At 42.8% G+C, this 21,110-nt stretch overlaps 1 protein-coding gene across 5 annotated transcripts in view; it reads left to right on the plus strand.

Moving 5' to 3' along the window:
* Nucleotides 1–21,110, plus strand: part of SLC6A6 (solute carrier family 6 member 6) — a 57,545-nt gene that overhangs the window by 21,229 nt on the left and 15,206 nt on the right. For all 5 annotated transcript variants that reach the window (XM_059856564.1, XM_059856565.1, XM_059856566.1 and 2 more), the window contains 7 exons: nt 2,507–2,746; nt 3,341–3,475; nt 5,351–5,585; nt 11,375–11,507; nt 14,797–14,931; nt 16,855–16,958; nt 17,073–17,197. In XM_059856564.1, coding sequence (XP_059712547.1) covers nt 2,507–2,746; nt 3,341–3,475; nt 5,351–5,585; nt 11,375–11,507; nt 14,797–14,931; nt 16,855–16,958; nt 17,073–17,197 — 1,107 coding nt within the window. The remainder of the gene's footprint in view (nt 1–2,506; nt 2,747–3,340; nt 3,476–5,350; nt 5,586–11,374; nt 11,508–14,796; nt 14,932–16,854; nt 16,959–17,072; nt 17,198–21,110) is intronic.

A 21,110-nucleotide genomic window follows, 5' to 3' on the forward strand; every position in this document is an offset into this window, starting at 1 on the left:
GTCACAAGATAAAAGTAGATTGCAAAAAATTGCAATCCTGAAGAGTTTTTAATCTTCGAGGTGGCTAATGCTGCAGGTCTCCTTAGGTTTTTTTACATAAGGGGAGCCTGTGTTCCCAGTGGTCTGTTTTAGGGTATTTCCAGTATCAGTCTCCATGGGGAGCAGTTAAGCTCCTATATCAAACCTAATCCTGCAGGGATCTATAAATCTATATATCTCTGTGCCCTCTTAAGCAGGTTTACGGCTGTCCCACTGGCTCACCAAAAAAAGGGCATACCCTAAACACTAGGTGTGAGCCTCTCTCTTTTGCACGCTTTCCCCCTCTGTTGATGAGTGTTTCAGTAACCCCTGTGAAGAACAGCTTCCTTCCATGAGACGATCCAAATGCCCTCCATTCCTCAGCCCAGAATAGCCTGTTGCCTGATGGTTGTGACATGCTCCAGTAAGATGAAAGATAGCGATTCAAGGAGCACAAACAGCAAAAGAAGGCAAAAATGAGCTTTCTCCACACCTGGTAGCTGTTGCAGAGAGAGCAGGACACCAGCCACCTCTTTGGAGAAAAGCAGTTATGTCCACTTTTTTTCTCCCTCAAGAGAGAGCTCCCGGAGTTTCTGCAGGATGGTGCCTGTTTGGGGTTTGGTGTGAGATGCAGGTTTCTCGGGGAGGTTAAGGCTGCTGTGAAACCCATTTTAGAGGCACCTCCATTAATCTCAATTCATGATACTCAACTCAAGGTAGCTGCTGTGAATTAAGCCCAAAAGCAGCTAAGTGCCTACAGACTGTTACAGAGCTGGCCTTACCAATTTTATTCCGTCACTGCTTTATCTCATACCATGTCTCTAACAGTGACCAACAGGAGCTATTTTGGTGGAATATGTCCTGCCTTCCTCCCCGTGCAGTGGTGATGGTCCATCACCCTGTGATTCACTTTCTCCTTCTGTGAGCTCTCTCTGCTGTTGATCACGAGGTATTGCAGTGCTCGTGTCACCAGTGGCCTGGTTTAAAAACCAATAGAAAGTCATAATGATTAACGTTGTGGAGATTAAAGTCCCTCCTTAGATCATGGCCTGATATGCAGCTGCTGTCACAGTGCCTGCTTTGGAAGGCCACCAGCGTGGCGAGTGTGGAGCTGCTGTGGTTTGTGGCAGTGTTAGCCCTCTGAAACTTTCCGTGGTGAATGGAAAGCATTGCAGGTACAGTGATGCATATCTATCTCAAAATCATCTTCAGATTAAAAACTTCCTGCAGAGTTAATGTCAGCTCAATCCTCGGGTCACTGCCACGAGCTCAGTCAGGTTAGAGATCAAAACCAGTGTGCAGGTACGGGGGAGGCTGGCAGCTATCAAGCAGGATAATCTGCAGCATGATTTTTCTAGGACTATACTCATAATGACATGTATAAGCAGCGAGTGGTTGTGATCTGGAACAAACTTGTTTGTTTGCCTGGTTCTGGTGGAAATTTCAGTATCCACACACTATGCAATAATAACTGGTCAGAGCCAGCTGAAGTCACTTGAGTTATGTGGGGAATTAATTGGCTACATATGCCTGACATCTCAGTTAACATAAAAGCTACGAGTTACTCCTCAGTTGTTTTCATTAGAAAGTCTTGGTTAAAAAGGCACTTGTTAGAATAATTCTTTCTGTTATTATTTTTGAATGTCTGTGATTTTGATAATAAATTATATATCTAAATTATTAAACCAGCTATGATTTAATATAACTCAAGCCACTGATTTTTTAATTAACTAAGGAGCCATCATTCTCAACAAACTGTTCCATTGCATAGGTGTGCATTTCACAATAATTGAATATAAAGGCTTATTTTTGTCTCTTTATGGATGTCAAGGGAAAACAGTGCAGTTATGAAAATGGAATAAACTGAAAAGGTTTCTTCAGTTCCTGCAGGCTGATTAGAACAAATGACTTTCCATTGCAGTTTTTATGAATGTATAGTTTTCTGAAAGGTTTATAGTACTTCAGGGAATGGAAATTGCAGGCAGTAAATAATACAGGATCGCTCAAATTATTGGGAAGTAGAAGAATGGGTTTTATCTGGAAAGGTGAGATTTACTATTCTGTATTTCATATAAATGTTTTGGAAGGAACCAGATGCAGTGATTTGTACTTTATTTTGGGCATGGAAGCAGCATTAGACACTTGCCCAGGAGCACCACGTGCAGGAGCCAGCACGGGGAGCGTGGCTGGGGCACCCCTTCCCTGCAGGCAGCAGGTCAGCAGCGAGCAGTGCCAGAGCTTCACGGTGCTCTGCACTGCTCTGCCTGCAGAGAGGTGACCACGCAGTCAGGGGGACTTTGCCTCTCCTGGTCAGTGAAGTCATCAGAAGTATTTTCCTATCTCAGCTTAATAAACAACACTGTTTTGTATAGAACGAGTTTGGCTAAACAGTTCTTGCAGTGTTAAAGAGCTCAGCTGGAAAAGACCGCTTAATAAACCCCTCTTTTTTTTGTTTGTTTGTTTGTTTGTTTGTTCTTTTTCTGTGTAGAAAGCAGAAATATGGCAACAAAGGAAAAGCTTCAGTGCTTGAAAGATTTCCACAAGGACATCCTCAAACCTTCCCCTGGCAAGAGCCCGGGGACACGGCCTGAGGATGAGGCTGAGGGGAAGCCACCGCAGCGGGAGAAGTGGGCGAGCAAGATCGACTTCCTGCTGTCCGTGGCGGGGGGATTCATCGGTTTGGGCAACGTCTGGCGGTTCCCGTATCTCTGCTACAAAAACGGCGGAGGTGAGTTCTCATCCACGCTCAGGAATCACTCTGTCTGCCCCGTGCTCCCTGCTTTTCAGTGCCTTCATCCAGTTTTTAAGAGGACTGTTCATACCTGTGTTTTCTGCCTCCCGCACCAGTCTTCAGGAGAGATTGTTTCATCACTGAATAGTTTTTATTAAAACTTTATTAGGGAAAAAAAAATCCAGCAATTTTTAATGTCGTGCTATTGAACCCATCCTGCTCTTTTACTTCTGCTACAACTGAGTTTTAACTAGAAGGGATGCTATTAATAATAGACCATTAGGATTTCAGATTGGGGAATTTCAGAATAAAAGTAGTTTGAGCCATATGAAAGTATTGTGTGCCTAACAATCTGCCATTGTTATTGGAGATATTCACTTTAAAGAGGTAAGAAAATGCCCTTTCCAGCCTATACTCATCCTTTTTGCAGAAAAAATGGGCAAAAATACCCCAGAATAAGATTATTGCATAGTGATATGAAAGTATCAAATACCTTTCTTTGTTTTTATGTGCCTGTTGCCAGGTTTTTTAATGATCATGCATAAGTTCATTCCTTTAATCTCATTATGTACTATTGCATTTTCTCAACAGGTGCATTTCTTATACCTTATTTCATTTTCCTGTTTGGGGGAGGTCTTCCCGTGTTTTTCCTGGAGGTGGTGCTAGGACAGTATACCTCTGAAGGTGGAATTACATGCTGGGAAAAGATCTGCCCTATTTTCACTGGTTAGTACATCTTGTTGTGCTTTACTGCTTAAAGAGTCCTCTGTAAACCATATGTAGCAGCACCATTCCCCTCATGTCCATTAACTCAGCTATTTGCTCTAGTAATTAAGGGTATGATGTTGGTTCCTGGAAAGGTAGAAGTCAGAGAGTCTGAAGGACAAAGTGAGGTATTGATTTTGATGCTATCAACTTGTTAACTGCCAAAACTGCCAATAACCAAGAAAGAAGTTGCATATTATGCCTTTAAAGGCAATTGCACATTTTGTTTACAGGTATCAGAGAAAGTGTTGTCTTGGAAGGCTAGATGGCATTAATGAAACCATCTTTGAAATGTTATTTTGGTCTGGAAGTCAAAATCCATCTTCCAAGTGAAAGTTTCTCATTCTGCTACTGATGCAGTCAAAACCTGGACAGCATTTATTGGTGGGATTCAGGAACAGGGCTTTGGTCATAACTGAGCAGGTCCTGGCAAATGTTGGTCTGGTATTATCAAAGGGCTTTTGCCTGCTCAGTGCTCTCAGGAACAGTGTGAAGGCTGCTCTGGAAGTTAACTAGAGGGAAAAATGAAAGGTTAGAAAAATGACTGAGGATGCCTGTCCTGTGTGTAGATTGCCCTTTACAGCTGGACAGCACAGGCAGAATCATTTGAAATAACTGCCCTAAACGTGTGGCCCTGTTCAAATCCCATTTGGAAAGAGTGGGCACTTCACACTGGTGTGTCTCTAGCTCTGCCACTGTTGCTGTTCCAGGCATCTCTCTCCCCTGATGTCACCCCAAGCAGAAGTGGGGGTTTTCTCTGAGGCTCACCCTCCCACCTAGTACTCAGAATGCTGCTGAGGGTGATGTAATTGTGCTGCTTTAGTTTAATTTTCTTCCTCCTCCTCCCACTTTTGTGAAAACTTTTTTTTTTTTTTTGAGGAGGAGGAGGAGGAGGAGGAGGAAGAAGGAATGTTCCTTGTTTAAATAGCAATCTCCCAGGCATCCATAAAGAGAAAGTGTAGCTAATGTGGTTAGCTGAAAGAAATGCAGATGTACAGAATAAGTAGCACTTGCTGTCCTTGTTTCCATCTGACATGAAAATAATCTCTGGTGATAAAGACTCCTTGCTGCAACAAGGTTTTAAACTGTAAAATAGGAGGCAGTATATTTTATATATAAAAATCCCAAGTGCCGGAATATCCATCAGAGTGATGTTAAAGGGGGCCTCACAGGTTCTTGTAAGAGACAGCTCTAAATTTTTAAAGGAAGTATTTTTATTTTGCTTGTGGTTCATAATTGGCAAACTGTGTAAGCACAGATTGATCCAGATAACCATAAGATCCACAAATACCACGCTTCCTTTGCACAAGTGAAATTGAGGCAGAAACCACTGCTTTCACACTGATTCCTTCTTAACTCATTCAAGAAATGTCTTTTCCCCCCCCCTACAGACTGAGCCCAGCCAGTTGATAACTGAGTGGTGCAGGTGCTGTCCAGCTGAGCTGCTTCCAGGAAGGCTGGCTTGGGGACAGTGTGCCAAGAGTGAGGCTGCCCCCATAGGCAACCTAAGAAGTGAGATGATGCAGCAAACAAGCAAAGCCTGATGCCTTGACTTCCCTCTACTAAAACTTGAAGTAGCTGGGTTAGTGTTAAATTGGGCTGATTCCTGCAGTCCTCCCCTCAGTGTCAGCAAACCTTAGCCAGAAACTCAGCCCTGAGTGCCAGAGATGGTGGCAGGTCTGTGCTTACGTGTGGTTGAGCTGAGTTTCCATCAGCAGTAGGGCAGGGCAGGAAACAAGCCCACAGCACAGTGGGAATGGCACCAGCCCCAGGAGGTCACAAGGTGCAGCAGCTGTCACATCTGCACGTTTTTCTTGTCTGTCCCCTTCTTGGCAGGAATTGGTTATGCTTCCATAGTGATTGTGTCCCTTCTGAATGTGTACTACATCGTGATCCTGGCCTGGGGACTCTACTACCTGTTCCAGTCGTTCCAGAGCGTGCTGCCATGGGCACACTGCCACCAGAAGTGGAACACGCCCACCTGTGTGGAAGACACTCTCAGGAAGAACAAAACGCTCTGGATATCGCTGAATGCCACTAACTTCACCTCTCCTGTCACAGAGTTTTGGGAGTAAGTACCCCCTCTTCATGGTGTCTTCAGGGAGCATGCCAGAGGTCAGTCCTGAGATTTTATGGAAGCCCAGTGGGGAGTGTTAGAGAAATGGCTCTGGGTGTCAGTTTTCTGACCAGTGTTTGCTACTGGTCCTCACCTATCTTGAGATAAGTCTGGGAGTGGTGGAGGCAGGTGACAGATGTGTAAGTGTATTTAAGTGTATTTATCCTAGACCCTACAGGGAGCTTTAAAAGCCCAGTACAGCTTCTTTTCTGATAGAAAACTTATTTCCTTCTTGGCTGGATTCTCTGAGTGTGGCAGGAGAACACAAACAAGTCACTGCAGATGCCCTGATAGCAGGGATTTACAGTGGAAACAGTGACAAATCATCACCTTTGTGGTTGTCTCTTCCCCAGCTGTTAGCATTAGCAGTACACTTTGTGTAGCTGTAACACATCTCTCTTCAGTCTGACAACAATGTAAGGTTTTGACCTCAGTAGTAAATCTGACAGGGGTGGTGAACATTGTCCTGTATTCCAGGTTTCTCAGGTCATCTCTGTTTGGTTTTTTTCTGCAGTCTCTGAGGAAACTGTTTTGCCAGATGCCTGAATTTCATCAGTCATAAGCTTCTTATTCTCATTTCTCTGTTATTTTTCAAGTTTTAAATCATATTGCATAACGTGATCTCTGAACAGGCATGACCTCAAACCTCTGTGTATTTATGTAAGTGTCTAAACATCACAGCAGAGGAAGACACCTGTGGGGAAACTTAAATCCAAAGTATCTTCAAATAGTTTATTAATAATTTTTTTGCTTGCTTGCTCAGATAGTCACTTCTGGGTAGAATCAGTTTCTGGCCCAGCCTGGATTTTTTAGCATGTTTAAAGTGCAGTTTCATCTCTGATCAACTTGTACCTACTTTTTTATTTTTAAAAATAAGCATCAGCCAAAGCCCCAGCAAGACTCGTGTTCGTGCTGAAGATGTTTGGCATGCATTAGGTTTAGAAAACAAATAGTCTTAGGAGCTCTGCTAAAATTTGTAACACCAGAGCCAAAATATAAAGGGGCAGATTGAATCTGGGATTGGTAGTTTGTCAAAAGGCTCCGGTGGCTGGTGTGAGAGACAGGGTGCAGGCTCTGAGAGCAGCGTTTTCACCATGAGCTCTGCCTTTCCATGTTGGGGGGCAGCTGCTTTCCCAGGTAACTTCCTCCCTGATAAATATGGAGGAGGATGGAAAATGATTGTTAAGTGGTACCTTTGGGTATTTTGGGGAAACTGAGAGGCAAGTTGCAGTAGAAGGCAAGCAGCTCTCACTCCTTTGGAAGCAGCTCTCCCACCATGACTTCAGACTGAAGGCCTTGAATCCAGATGAGTGGCTGGTTTGGTTGTGTGTTCCACGGTCTTGTCAAGGCCTCCCAAGGAAGCAGAGGTCCACAATACTTCTCCTGAAATAGTTGCTCCCCCAGATTCCCAAAGCACTGTGTTCATCATTGCTTTTGTGCAGTGATTTTGCTGACAGTCCTCTTGTACCTGGGGCACCTGTGAGCTTGGTGGCTCCTGATGTGGCCATGGAATTGTCCTGCTGCTCTGGAAGCTCCTACTCTTGTACTGCACAGATTTGTGGGCCAAATTGTCTCCCTGGGTTCCCCAGGCAGCATGTTCACTTCAGGAGACTGGAGACACCACAACAGAAAGGGAAAGGGCTGGGAGCTGGGAGAGGGATTGTAAAAGAGTGAGGGCTCCAGCACACTGGGGAACAGCAGAGCTCTCAGTGGGTCACACCACAGCAGGTGTTTGACAGAGGGTGCTGTGGCAGGGCAGCCAGGGCTGAGGGGAATGATGTCCCCACGGGAGCACGTTAGTGATGGAGCTTTTGGTTACCTTCCCTCTAAGGGAAACCAAGTCAGAAGACTCCTCTGCAAGCTGAGCCAAATCCACCTGTAGATGTAGTCAGGCTGGAGGAGCCTGAGGCTGGACAGTAAATCCTTGATCCTCACACACTTTGCTGTCCTCAGTCGTGCCCTCACTGTGTCTGTAGCAGAGTTGGAGCAAAGGTTGCTCAGTGATTAGTGCTCCTGGAGGAGCTCTCCCTGTGCTTTGCAGCCGCTTTAACTTGTGTCCTCAACAGTTTTAGACACTGTAGGCTGAACTCTTCCCTGGAGTCTTGCTAGGGAGGAGTTTGGCTTTGTAATCCTACTAGGACAGACGCACTGCCCATAATTCACTGTTTCATCATGGGCAAAACTGCCCTTAAGCAAGCAAGCTGCCTCCAGGAGTCATGACACTTAGAGGACTATTAAAAATAGCTGCTGTCTGTGCATAAATAGCTATTGATGTCTTAAAGTAAGAGCAGAGATCATGCAGCACAGTTGCAATAAAAGTAACATAGCTTCCACATGGTGCAAGCACTGAATATCCCCATTTTTTTTTCCCAGACATGCTACTGTTCTTTACAATTCTGAAATTAAAAATAGTGTGAAGAACTTTCAGGTACCATGCTGCCATAGACAATACTGGCTTCCAGCCAACCAGCTACAACATTGAAAGGACAGGTAAATAATTAGTCTTTAACTGAAGATATCCATCTGCTTTGTGGCACAATTAATTCCAATTTAATTCAGAGGTTTGTGAGTATTTGGTTTCTGAAACCCAATACCATTTTTATTGTGGGACATTTATGTAGTGTCCTCATCAAAGTACTGCTTTGTACAACTAGTGCTGCCCAGGTATAATTGACCACATGGATGCATTAACCTCTTCAGGTTGAACTTCTCAGCCTGGCTGGATATGCAGTGCAGCCTGACATTTCAGTTCATTTGAATTAATGTTTGGTGCAAATCACATGCTTGCTTGAGCAGCAATAAAAGGGGGTTAAGAAAATCAGGCTTTATATGAGGAGACTTACCTCTTGGTATCACATGCTTCAGGTCTTATTTCTGAAGATTTCATTTTGAAGTTCAAAACCTGAAGGCTTACACACATATTAATACTTAAGGGATAAGTGTAATAGGGTAATTAGGGTTGAACAAAACCCCTGATTGTCTGGTGCTGGCCAAGTGTTTATAAATATTTGGTAATCAGCAGACTTTATTTGTCCAAATCCCAAGAAAGACCATCACATGCTAATGGCATGTAAGCCTAAAGGGAGCAACACAAAAAACTAAACAAAATCTAGAGCAGCTGTCTCTGCCTTTCAGAGCAAATGTGAGAGTCTTTTAAATTGTTTCATATTCTCATTTTAATATTCTTCTGTACAACCTCTTCAGTGTTAATTATTCTTACCCATCCAGCATGAAAGGGTGCTTCACCTTTCCTGGCTTGAAAGGTCCTGTCAGCATTCACTTGATTAATGAGCTGGAATATCCCCCAAGGATTGCATAACTCTCTTCATTTTATTTTTGTTTATGTTGTAGAGCCAGTTACAGCTCCTGTTACATTTCCATATTGCACACACTAGAACATATTAGTGTTCAAGGGTCAAGAACTGCTGTTTATAACAAACTCAGCCCCAGCCTGTTGTCCCATTGATTATATATGAGTGACAATTAATGACAGCATCAGACTATAAATCTGAATAACTAACAACTCCGTGTGTGAGTGGTGTGAAGGTAGCTGAGTGGGCTTGGCTGAATCTCAGTACCATGGGGGTTATGTAACAAAATTGAAGAGCTATCAGCACAGCCCAGCTCGTGCTCCTTCCTGAACTTGAATTTACAAGGCCAAAAATCCATCTTGTGTGCTTCTGCAAAAATATGTAGGGCTAGAAGTCATAAAAGAATTGTAATGCTGAATCTCCCCTAGTAATTCTGAGCATATTCCTTGAGGAAGTCAGTCTTTGTGGGATGGGATAAGCAAAAAAAGCATAGAAAAGCAAGATATCTGGCTCTCAGTCACCCACTGGGGTATCTTCCAAAAAATCTTGAAAGAATTGCTGGGGCAAACTCTAGGAGAGATGGCCACTTGCGTTTAGTTCTGCAGTAAAAAGCAAAGAAGTCTTAGCTGAATGCATTAATAAAGCTCCCTGTTCCAGGAGGCATTTGCAGTTAATTATTCACTGTTTCCCGAGAGCCAACTCTATAGATTGCCTTTTTAATATGAACTGCCCCTTTGATTGGAAAATTGCCATTTATTTTTTGAAAAGGCATAGAAGGTTGTGGCTGGACTTTTTCATCTTATAAATGTATTTTCTTCTTTTGTATATGCACAGCAGGATTTTCCCTTGTTTCTTTAGGCTCAGGTGAAGCAAGACTGCAACTTTATGCCAAATATTCATTACTGAGGGAGTTCTCATAACTATTGAATAGCTGTGCTGATTAGGGCAGACTTACCCTGTCTGGTGCCATTAGTCCTTTTCCATAACAAAATACACACACGTTCAGAGGGAAGAAAGCATTTGGTGTGAGAACACGGTCACACAGGTAATCCAAGTGAGTTTGGCAAGCAGAGATGCAGAAACAGATGGGCATGGGTTTGAGTCCTATTAAACTGGTCAATCCAGGGCTTTTTCCAAAAACTAATTGCAGATTTTCCATCAGTGACTTCATTCACTATTACTTCCATGGTAATAGCAAAAGAAAATAAAAAAATTCATTAGTTCAGGGGAAAGCCAAACCCCCATGGTCTGTCTTGTATTGGATCCTCATGCAAAGCTGTGCACACTGCACACATGGGCCTGACCCAGGCTGCTCTGGGCTCTGCTTTCCTTGACTCTGGTGAATGAAAGTGCCTGACTTTTACAGCTGTCTGAAAGTAAATTTTAACTAATAATTAATAAAAATATTTGTTAGGTAGCAGGTTCACTTCTGTAGTCCTGGGGCAAGGCATTTCTGTGGTAATTGAGGTCAAAACTTGTCTTTGACTAAAAAAACCTTGCAGAGTTTACTGGGTTCATTTGCAGAGTTTTAGCTTAGTGAACAGTAAGAAACAGTTTGCTCTTTTACATGTTTGACAAATGAAGTGTTGAGTATGACAAGGCCTGTGCAGTGTGTGAGGACAGTGTATGTTGCATGAAATTATTTGAAAAATAGTTCAAATTAAGTATTTAATGGTAAGCCATGGGAATTTTGAGAAGAGAGAAGCCTTAACGAATATTTCCCCTCTGGATCAGACTCTTTTATTGGTCAGATGTTGTTCTCTTAAAACACAGCTCAGGAATTACTTTTTATTTATTAACCAAAGTGAGGGAATAAAATTTACCAAATAATCTGGTGTTAGCTAAATGAGCTCCCGGTGTTGGAGGTGCTGAGGCAGGCAGCAGCACGTGGGCAGTGTTTGTTTGGGGGGCCCCAAGGGGAGAGGAGATAATGGCTCCAGCCTTCACCCTGCAAAGCTGCATGGCCTGACACTTCCCTGCCCTGCTTTTTCCCTTTCCTCCTCCTGGCAGCCTTGCTAATGAACTTAAAAGGAGCAGAAACGTGGACACAGGTCAGCTGCAAATGTCCATGGTGGAGACTTGGGGTCTACTACTGCCAGGCAGCTTCCCTGGGGCAAGCTGCCCCTTCGATCCTCAAGAAAGCAAATTCTCTTTTATCTCATATTGGGGTGGTCATAGGCTGCTAAAAAGAGCCTAAATTTTCTAACTGTTGTGCAGTATATTGAATTAAGGAATCCCACAGACATAGGGGAGATGTAGGGTTGCAAAGCACAGCTTTGGTCACATAACACTGAGCACGTGTTTTGAGAGCAGAGGTCTGTCTGTGCATCAGCTGCCCTGCACACATCGTGTCTTCTTAGCCATCACAGCCAGAGTCTGCATCAACTGAGCTCCTGCATCTCTCTCTTCTTTTGTTTCCTTTCAAATATTCAGGCGCAATGTGCTGAGCTTGTCCTCGGGAATTGAAGATATTGGCATTATCAAGTGGGATCTAGCACTGTGTCTCCTCCTTGTCTGGGTGATTTGTTTCTTCTGCATTTGGAAAGGAGTCAAATCCACTGGGAAGGTAAGTGCTCTTTTACCCATTCTAAAACTATTGCAGTTAGAGATGTTAAGAATACTAAGTAATGCTGTTCTGGAAGATACTCACTATTTCCTGGAAAAACTGTATTTTTCCATTGAGTAAGAGAATTTAACTGACTTTTGAAGGTCATTATCGATGTCCAAAATGCCTGTGAGTCAGGTGGCCACTACTGGAAGGGCATCAGGAAGCAGATAGAAGCACAGATTGAGCCCCACTTGGCTCTCAGAGGATGAACATCCCACTGATGTCATGAGTGCAGAAGGCCTCAGGCTTGTGGTGGGTGGTGCTCTGCACTGTGTCTGTGTTCTCACTCCAGTCAGCTTCATCCCAGTGCAGCAGGATGGATTAACAGAGCTGTGGTTGGGGTGCTGTGGTGGCACAGCATGTTTGAAATGCTTCTTGCTTACAGAATAGCTCTGTGGAGACACACAAGGCTAAACTTAGGTACCCGTTCAGGGGCATTGTCACTAACAAAGATCCTGCATAGCTTGTGGGTTTGGTCCCATCACATGCTTTTCAAAATCATGTTTTCTTGTAAAGGACAACAGTTGCATCACTCCTGAGCATCCTGCTCCATTGCACATCTTGGCCAGTCCCTTGGTGTGCAGCATAATACTATTCCCCCTTGCATTCAGTAGTGGTTTTATACCTATTTTCGTAAGTTTTTGAAGCCACTGTGTTTGTATAATTCTTAGCTTTCAAAATTGTTGTTTGAGGCAGTGTTCAGATAAGTCTAGTAGAGAAGGAGGGATCTCAAAGTAGTAAGTTCCCACATTTCTTCTCAACTAGGTGGGAGGAAGTGACCCCATTAGTTCCCCTCCTAATAAAAAGACCACAGTGTGAACTCATCTTTTGTAAGTCCCCAGAGAAGTCAGGGGGAGAAATTCCAAGCGCCTCAGCTGCAGAGAGAGCGTCATTTATCAGTTTTAACTTGCTGCACACTGCAGAATCAACCAGGAGACAAAACTTTGTAGGAAGCCAGACCTCATGAGTTCCACTGTTGACTAAACCACTTGCTCTACTGCAGTTTCTGCCTTGCTTACTGTGATTTTTATCAAAGGGCCTCATTAAAAAGCTGGTGCCTTGCCCTGGATTTCCTCCACCTCTCCCCCAAAGAGCAGCTTCCACACCTGTAAAGCACGCATTGACAAAAAATGTCTGTTTCTCTATTCCCTCTGACTGATGTGACTTAGTGAGGAGATTATGCAAGTTTTATGGTAAAGCTGGGTGCAGTAAAGCTCGTGCAGCAGCAGGATGAGATTGAGCATTTTTGCAGCACCTTTCATAACCCTTCTATCTGCTCAGAAAAGGCTCTGATAGCACAGGGAGGCATTCCAAGCTCCCTGTGGTACTATTTCCACTCCCCATGAAGATAAAAGGTTGGAAACAGCTCTGTTAAAATCAGATGTCTAAAAAAACTGTGTTCTCTGCAAATCCTGCAGAATGGTCTCATGTCTAAAGCAGGAATGGTTGTTAGGAATTCCCTCTAAAGCAGGGTGGTTGGTAGGAGTTCCCTCTCTGCTCTCTGCAGTGTCAGAGCTCGTGCTGGTGTGCAGCCAAAGACCCACGAAACCATTGGGAAGTCTCCGGTTGGCTCCATTAACTCTGGGGTCAAACAAAAGTAAACTGTAAACTCTAATGGAGGACTTGAATTATTTGAAAAGCTTGGTTTACTTTAGTAGAGGGTTGTTTATAGCACTTCCCTGCTTTCCAGTGTGTTAATAGCTCTTTGGAGAGCAGGGTGGGAGTGAGGGGAAGATGTAGCTTTCAAATCTTTTAGTAAAGCTTTGGACAAATAAATGTGAAATCATGATGAAAAATATTAGTTGTGCTTAAGCTTTAGATAATGTGCTTGATCTTAAAAATTCCTGCAAAGGCCTCTCTGTGGGTTTTTTGTTCATTCAGTTCCTGCAAATGCATCTTTTTTTTTTTTTTTTTTTGGTAAGAAAACTGTTTTTTTCACAGTCCTAGCGAATTTTTAAAAAAATAAGAAGGTGCAGCAATCCTCCTTTTATCCTGGTTTTGGTGAAATTAGGCTAATGTGCAATACATGATATTTGTGGAAAATATACAGAAAACTCAAGAGATAATTAAAAAAGGCATGTATGAAAAAATTTCTTTTCATTCTATGAAATCAACCCTGCTCTGTGAATGATTATGGCAATGCAGGCTTTTAGTTCTCCTCGTTATTCTCGGAGGACACACTTATGAAGAAAAAGGGAGCATCCTGGGAGCTTTGTAGTAGTTAAGCAAATTCTGGAAAACAAAAATGCATTTTAACTCCTGGCAGCAAACTGTAATTACCTGGGGGAATCATCTGACTCCAAGAAAAATGCCCTTTCTTGGACAGTAGTGACTGTAACACAGCAGTTATATAAAAAATGAGAGAAAGCGCTGATGAGCAAAGAAAGCAAAATGTTAGAGGTCAAAAAGTGTGGGTCTAAAGATAGAACTGTCCAAATGCAAGCTCAATTAACCCTCGTGCTGGAGATGAAAGCAAAGGGCTCTTTCATCAAATGAATGAGGAGATAACAAGAAGAGAAGAAGTAGGCTGTTATTCAGAGAGAGTGGGAATAGAGGTTAAAAGATAATGAAGACATATTTTCAAACTGGATGAATAGAGCCTTAGTTTCCAGTAATGATGTTGCTGAATAGGCAGCAAGGGCAAGAATGAAGTTACAGGACTGGAAATTGCCACTGTTGAGGCTGATGCCAACCTGAAGGGCTTGATGTGTTCAAGGAGATAGGAAGGGAGACCCAGGAGCACGGACAAAGTGACCTCCACCTCTGAGCACAGTTCCTGGGGAGGTTGGCTGTAGGAGCAGCAGTGGGGCTGCACAGCAAGGTCAGAGATAGCAGCAGAACTTGCGAAACAATTTGCCATTTGTAAGCTTTAAAGTTCCAATAAAGAATGAGGTAATGATGTTTCAGGGGCCCTCAGTGAGTAAACCTTTTCACTTCCCTGGCAGAGGTGCACTTGCCATGTGAGGAGGACAAACGCAAAGGCAGAATTTGAACAAAAGTCATGAACTGTAAAAAATCATGTCTGAGTGATATGACCATTGCCTGGGCTCTCTGGAGGGATTCATGCCTTGCCTTCAGGCCTAAGGCAATAAGGTGTTAAAGACTAAACTAAAAGTAGACACAGAAACTCAGGTCAGACCCTTTTCAGGTATGAGGGGGCTTTGAGTTCCCATTGTTAGACCTCTCTTGGTTCTGGAGCTTTGGCTGCCCCAGACTAAACATTCCTTCTTTCTTTTCTTATTTCCAGGTAGTGTACATCACTGCCACATTCCCATTCATCATGCTCCTTGTTCTACTCATCCGTGGTGTGACCCTGCCTGGAGCTGCAGAAGGCATCAAGTTTTATCTTTACCCTGATATCTCACGGTTAGCTGACCCACAGGTACAGAACCAGGAGTGGGGAGAGGGATGATTTCCTGTGCAAAGGGGGCTGGTGGAGGGTGATGGTGCTGATGTAATGGCAATCAGGTTTTTTTCCACAGTCTTTAGAGGTCCAAATATAGCATGAACTTTAATGCTGGGTTATATTTTCCAGAGCTCTGCTTGAGAAGGTCACTGTTAAATGTGTTAATGCGTCTTTCCATGTGTATGTTTGTGTGTATGCGTGTGTATTTTTTTTGTGTCAAAGGACTCTGAGGCTGTAGACTCTGTCCCGTTATACAATCTCAGCTTTCTTGTTGGTAAGGTAAGGGAGATGCATTTTTTTAATGAGGATAGTCTTTAGTTTCAAAGGAGAGACACGTGAGCTTCACAGATGGAACAACAAGCGACAACTGTGAGTATCAGTGTCACTTATCTCCCACTGCTCAATAGGAGGAGATAGGGAGAGAAGTGAATGAAATGATAGAAGAATGAAAAGCCGTGCAAAGGTGGAGAAAATGCTTTCTGAGGCACAGGAGCTACTTGCTTAGCCCTGGCTAGTGGGAACCAGGCTTACTGTTTGTGTATAGATAGAGATTCTGTCTGTACTCACAGAGTGCGAGTATGGGACTCGAGCAGATCAGCATTGTTTCAGCCAACAGTGTTCATGTGAGAAATGAGAAAAAGTACAATATTCCTCCATGAAAAAAGAAAAGCAAACAAGGGATCTTTGAAACAAAAAAATGTTTGTCATAGTGATAGGAGATAGCTTCTGTCTTTGCTGTTTCTTTCTAATGAGTATTAGGTTAAAATAAAATTCCAATTGTCGCTAAAGGACTGAAGTAGGAAAAGGGTAATTGAAAGAAATACCATGAAAATTCGGTTCCTTGTCTAGTCTTGTCCTTTTTTACAAGACACCCTTTTCACAGGAGACATTATATTTTATGGTTTAATCTTCTTTTATGGGATCCTGTCATTTTTATGATCTACTGTTAGCCCTAACCAGAGTGTCAGCAGATAATGTAGGAGAGGTTCAAGTGTTCTGGCTGGCTCCCACCCACAGTCTAGCAAAAGCATCACCCCGAGGAGACCGTAGTCTCCTCAGTCTTCTCAGCAAGGTGCTGGGAAGTGATGGTGGGAGGGAGGAGGTAATGGTCCTCACTCTATATTCTCACTTACTCAAACTCCTTGGTGGTTTCCACTGGTGTTAGCAGACTTGAATTTGCAGGAAGAAGAGAACAGATGGGATTCAGAGGATGTGTTTTGATAGCTTGCTATGTATTTACTAGCCAAGAAGTTCATAGTATATGGTTATTTCACTCTGTATGTGTTTTTTAAATGTAATCAGGACAAAGAATCATGAGACCAAGATGAGATATGTATCTTATAAAGTGCATTGTATTTTGCTTGTTTTCCCCCCACCCCCCATGGCTTTTTATCTTGCATTTGAACAGGTACAAGAACAACCAGAAAGCTAGAAAAATAAACACACCAAATACACAGACCTGTTTCTCAAGCTTTTCACATCCTCAGTTTAAGGACTCTGTGGGCTGACTCTAACTGAAATGAGTTACAAGAGAAATGAGCAATGTTATAAATACTTCTGCATTTCCTATTGCACTGAAACACGTTTATTGTTGCGCCAACAGGAAGGATCAGCTGAATGACTAAGAAACTAGAAATACTGAGCATCTCTGGGGAGGGGAAACAGAAACTCTTGTAGAAATTATGTTCTTCTGGGTTCTGATGCTAACAATTTTCTTTTCCTTGAGAAAGCCAAACTTGGGAATGTGTTGTTTTCTTTCCCTGTCTCCCTGGTCTTTAGCTCTCACCCTCAATGGAAACAATTATTTGGTAGATTTTGCTTAGTTTGAACTGTGTGTTTGTGTTGATTATTGCAATGCAACAGTGCTGGTAATAACAGTATTTCTATCTTTCCCTTTAGGTCTGGATAGATGCAGGGACACAAATCTTCTTCTCATATGCAATCTGCTTAGGAGCAATGACTTCCCTGGGGAGCTACAACAAGTACAAATACAACTGCTATAGGCAAGTTTCCATCCAAGGGGGTTTAGTGTTTTAGCTAAATGATGTAAATAAAGTAGGGACAATGGGTTAATTTTTTTTTTAATTAACTTGCTCCATGACATATGTGTGACTTAGGGACTGTTTGCTGCTGGGATGCCTGAACAGTGGTACCAGTTTTGTGTCTGGCTTCGCAATTTTTTCCGTCCTGGGCTTCATGGCACAAGAGCAAGGGGTGAACATTGCTGATGTGGCAGAGTCAGGTACGATGGTGTTGGTGGCAGTGGTGGTGGGCACTGCCGCCCAGCGTGTGAGCAAAGTTCTGCAGACCCAATCAGCTAACATCTAAGTGATAAAACAGAACAAGATTTCCCATAATTGCCAGAAAAAATAAGCACGTTGTTGATTTGGGCTTTAATCTAGAGCAGTGATGGTTAGCTGGGGTTGTACTGTTTACTCTGTCTTGATTAACAGGGCAGCAAACACATTTCCTAGTGTGCTAATCCATTTGAGCTGAGATTAGAGCTAAGATAACTAAACCAAGTATCCAGAGTCCAGAATGTCATTGATTCAAGAATTTATTCCATCCTTCTTTTCAGACTACCTTTATTTTCATTCAAATGCAAATTGCCCATGTTTATGTATTTTTATACCTTTGTGTTGCTTGCTCACAGCGCTAGAGTAGGATTAGTACCTTGGCCTTTTGAAGGGACACACACACACACATTCCCAAATCTCACTGAAAGGCAAGAGAAGTTGGAGAACTCCATCTCCAGGGCTTTGTGGACCATTTCACCCACAGGAACTCTAGGTGTTGCAATCCCGCATTTCTTCTCTGTAGCTTCAGTGTGAGGTTGACAGAACTGTCAAAGTCCATTTTGAAATCTGATGTACACTTAGGTTCCTCCCTTATTTCAGAAGTGTCCTTCCCATGAACATTCACCTATGCACAGGCAGAGGTAGAAGCTCAATCCTCATAGCTTGTGACTGTATCTCAAACAAAACAGATGACATTTTTCCTCTGTATATTTCTAGTCCATGAGGGCAGGTGTAACCATGTGTTTTCACATAAAACAGATTAGTTGGGAATTACCATGGAAAAATAATGAATCAGGCCTTGACAGCCATGAGGCTTAAAGTTAATCAGATTCTAGTAATAACAATGTTACCTGAGTGCACTTTTGATATTTCTTTCTAATTTTTTGAGCACTTTCAATTCACCTGCATAGAATTTGAAAGCTTTCTTCTGCAAACATGCTGTTAAAATGAAAAAGTCAATATATCTTCTAATCACATGGCTCTGGGAGTTAAGTCTTTAAGAAAAATGTCTCACTTGACAAGGGCTAATGAAAAACTAATGACATTGATGGCACCGCTGGATTCTTGGGTGGCTGCAATTGGCATAGCTCTTGCAAGTGCAATTAGTAACAATCTTGGCCATAATGCTTATTTGGATTGGAAGTTGATTGCTTTGTTTGGAAACAGGAAGCAAGGGAATAATTCTATTGAATGAACCATAAATAGCCCTATTTTTTTTTATTTATATGTAGGTGGATCAATTCCAAGAGTAGTATTTTTAAGTATTTGTACATTAGGTTTTATCTGGTCAATATTTATTCTAATTTTTATTATTATATCTCTGATAGAGGCAGCTACATTCCTGTCACCTGACATTTCTAGAATTAAAAATTCTATAGTAACACTGGATTGTTAAGTAATCTTTAAACACAAATTAACTCAGTGTTTAAATAGTCTTTTTCCAACACCTCAGAAAGCATTTTTTTTTTAAAGGAGGGGTTTAATAGCTCATTATAAGGACAGCAAGGGCACAAACTAGCTTCTGAACTTGGCTTTTGATTTTTTTTCCATATTTTGTTGTCTACTTCTGTATTTAAATCCATGTCACTGGTGGACAGAGATTGCAGCTGTCTCACCATGCAGTGGGTGCCCGCCACTGCTGGTCATTGGCCAAGTGATTTTTACATGACAGTAAACTCTACTGAAATTATCCAAAAGTATCCAAAGTCCCTCCCATGTGCTTTCTTGCTGCTTTTCTCAGAAAGATAAGTGCAGAGCTGCTGAAGACCCTTGGTCCCCCTGGGATGAGTGTCCCAGGACCTGCATGGGGAGAAGTTTTCTTGCTTCTTCTTAGCACAAGAGGATTCAGCAGGTGCTTGAGCCTCTGTTTTCTGGCCTTGCCTTTTTTGATTTCTCTTGATGCAAGGTCAGAACTGCTCCCCTGGGTCAGGCAAAAGCCAGCAGAGGTGCTGCCACTTGGCTGCAGCACTTGGCAGAAGGTGTTGTCCGCAGGGCTGAGACCCCATCTCTGCCCAGCCAGTTAAATTCCTCCTGCCCTATCCATGACACCATTTGTTTGCTCTCCTGAAAGCCACGGGAACATCAACAAATTTGCTGACAGCAGAATCTCATGGCCACATTTTTTTCCCAGTGCCAAATTCAGTGTTGGTGCCATGTGCCTGGGACACACTTGTCAGCCAGGGCTGGCTCCTGCTGAAAGCACTGGTCACTGCTGGCCTTCTCTGGATTTAGCAGGTTTACTCAGCAGTTAACTCAGACTTCTGACTCCTGAGTGAAAGCAGATTTTAAATGAGCAGCTTCTTTTTCTTTTCAGAAATTCTTTTAAAGATAGAGAGGAAAGCAGTTGGGGGCTCAACAATACCATAGTGAGTCCTGTCTAATCCGTGTGGCCTCTGTTTGGCTGAAAAAAATACTTTACCACCCATGCAATTTGTAGCACTGTTACACCAGCACAAGATTGGCGCTGCTTTTTTTTTTTTTTTTTTTTTAAATTCCATTTGCAAACAAATTCAAATTAAGCTTGTCTGACAACAGTGCCTTTGGTTTCCTGGTGCCTTCCTGGTCTCTGCCTCTGCAGCTCTCCAGCCATGCCACAGCACCCCATGGCAATCAGCCAGTGCGTGGGCTGGGATCATGGCAGTGCTCACTGGCTTTTAATAGCAGCCACAAGTGCTTCACTTTTGCAAAACACTCTTCAAAACAACAGGGTTTCAAATTAAATACAAATTTTAGATTATTTATGTTTCGGTTGAGGGCTTGCCAGGAACATTTTCTTTCACATGGACTTTTTGTATTTCAACACTTAGTTTCAAGGGAAAATCAAAATATAGCTCAGGGCTTAGGGCACTTGGTATTAGCTGGTATCACAGTGCAAGAACAGTTTCACTGGCCAAAGCATACAAATTCCAGCGAATTTTGAGGAGAGTTTTACATCTGTCTCATCAATTGCACAGATCAGCTGCAAATGCCATCTGTTAGCAGCTCTCCCTCAGACAGGATCTACTGAATCCACTGAATTAAGGGGGAAAAAAAGCAAAGCTCCCCAAAATTTGAGACATTCACCAATTTTTGGTATGATCTGTCGTATAAAATCTTAGTTGTGTTTCATTAAAATAAAATTAGTTGTTTGATTGTTGGCTAATTTGTATTTATTTATGTTCAGATATTTTCAGTGACTGAAAGTTTTCTTTAGTTTGAAAACAGTAATCTCATTTTACCTCTTTCTCTTACTTCTTTTTCCATCTTTCTTGTTGGAAAGGAAAAGTGGGAGGTAGGAAGAGCAGTGTTAGAGATTTTTCTGTACAGATCAGAGATAAGATTTTTTTGGCCCCACACTTCAGCATCTTAAAAAAAGTCCTTTTCCCATTGAAAATTACTTGAATCCACTTGAAAACTGGTGCTTTGAAGGCTCCTCGAAGTAAACAAGCGGATGAGCCAGGCATTCCTGGTTTCACTCTGAATTGTAATCTGCCCTCAGAATTTTTTGTCAGCCTCACCAAATTTCTTCATCTCCTCTGAGGGCCTGCCATAAATGCAGAATTACCAGTATTCCTGTCTCCCACTGGTGGAGTGCTCTTGTTCTCTCCACAAAGGCTCTCACAAAGGACAGCTGATAGCACCTGGCTCCAGGTGAGGGTGCCTCTGGACAGGAGCACTGCCCCTGTGCTCCGTGTGTGGCTATGAGTGAGGTGACACAGGTCACAGGGCAGGCCAGCCCCCACCTAGGGAGGAGCACTCCACACTTTGGGTTCCAGAGCAGAGAACCTGGGCACTCAGCCCCAAGCACTCAGCCCCAACCCTGCTGGTCCTCCTACACCTGCAGCCCCTCCTGCACTTGGGGCTGATGATGCTCATGCT

This window comes from Haemorhous mexicanus, chromosome 11 (genome assembly GCF_027477595.1).
Source record: "Haemorhous mexicanus isolate bHaeMex1 chromosome 11, bHaeMex1.pri, whole genome shotgun sequence".
Taxonomy (NCBI): domain Eukaryota; kingdom Metazoa; phylum Chordata; class Aves; order Passeriformes; family Fringillidae; genus Haemorhous; species Haemorhous mexicanus.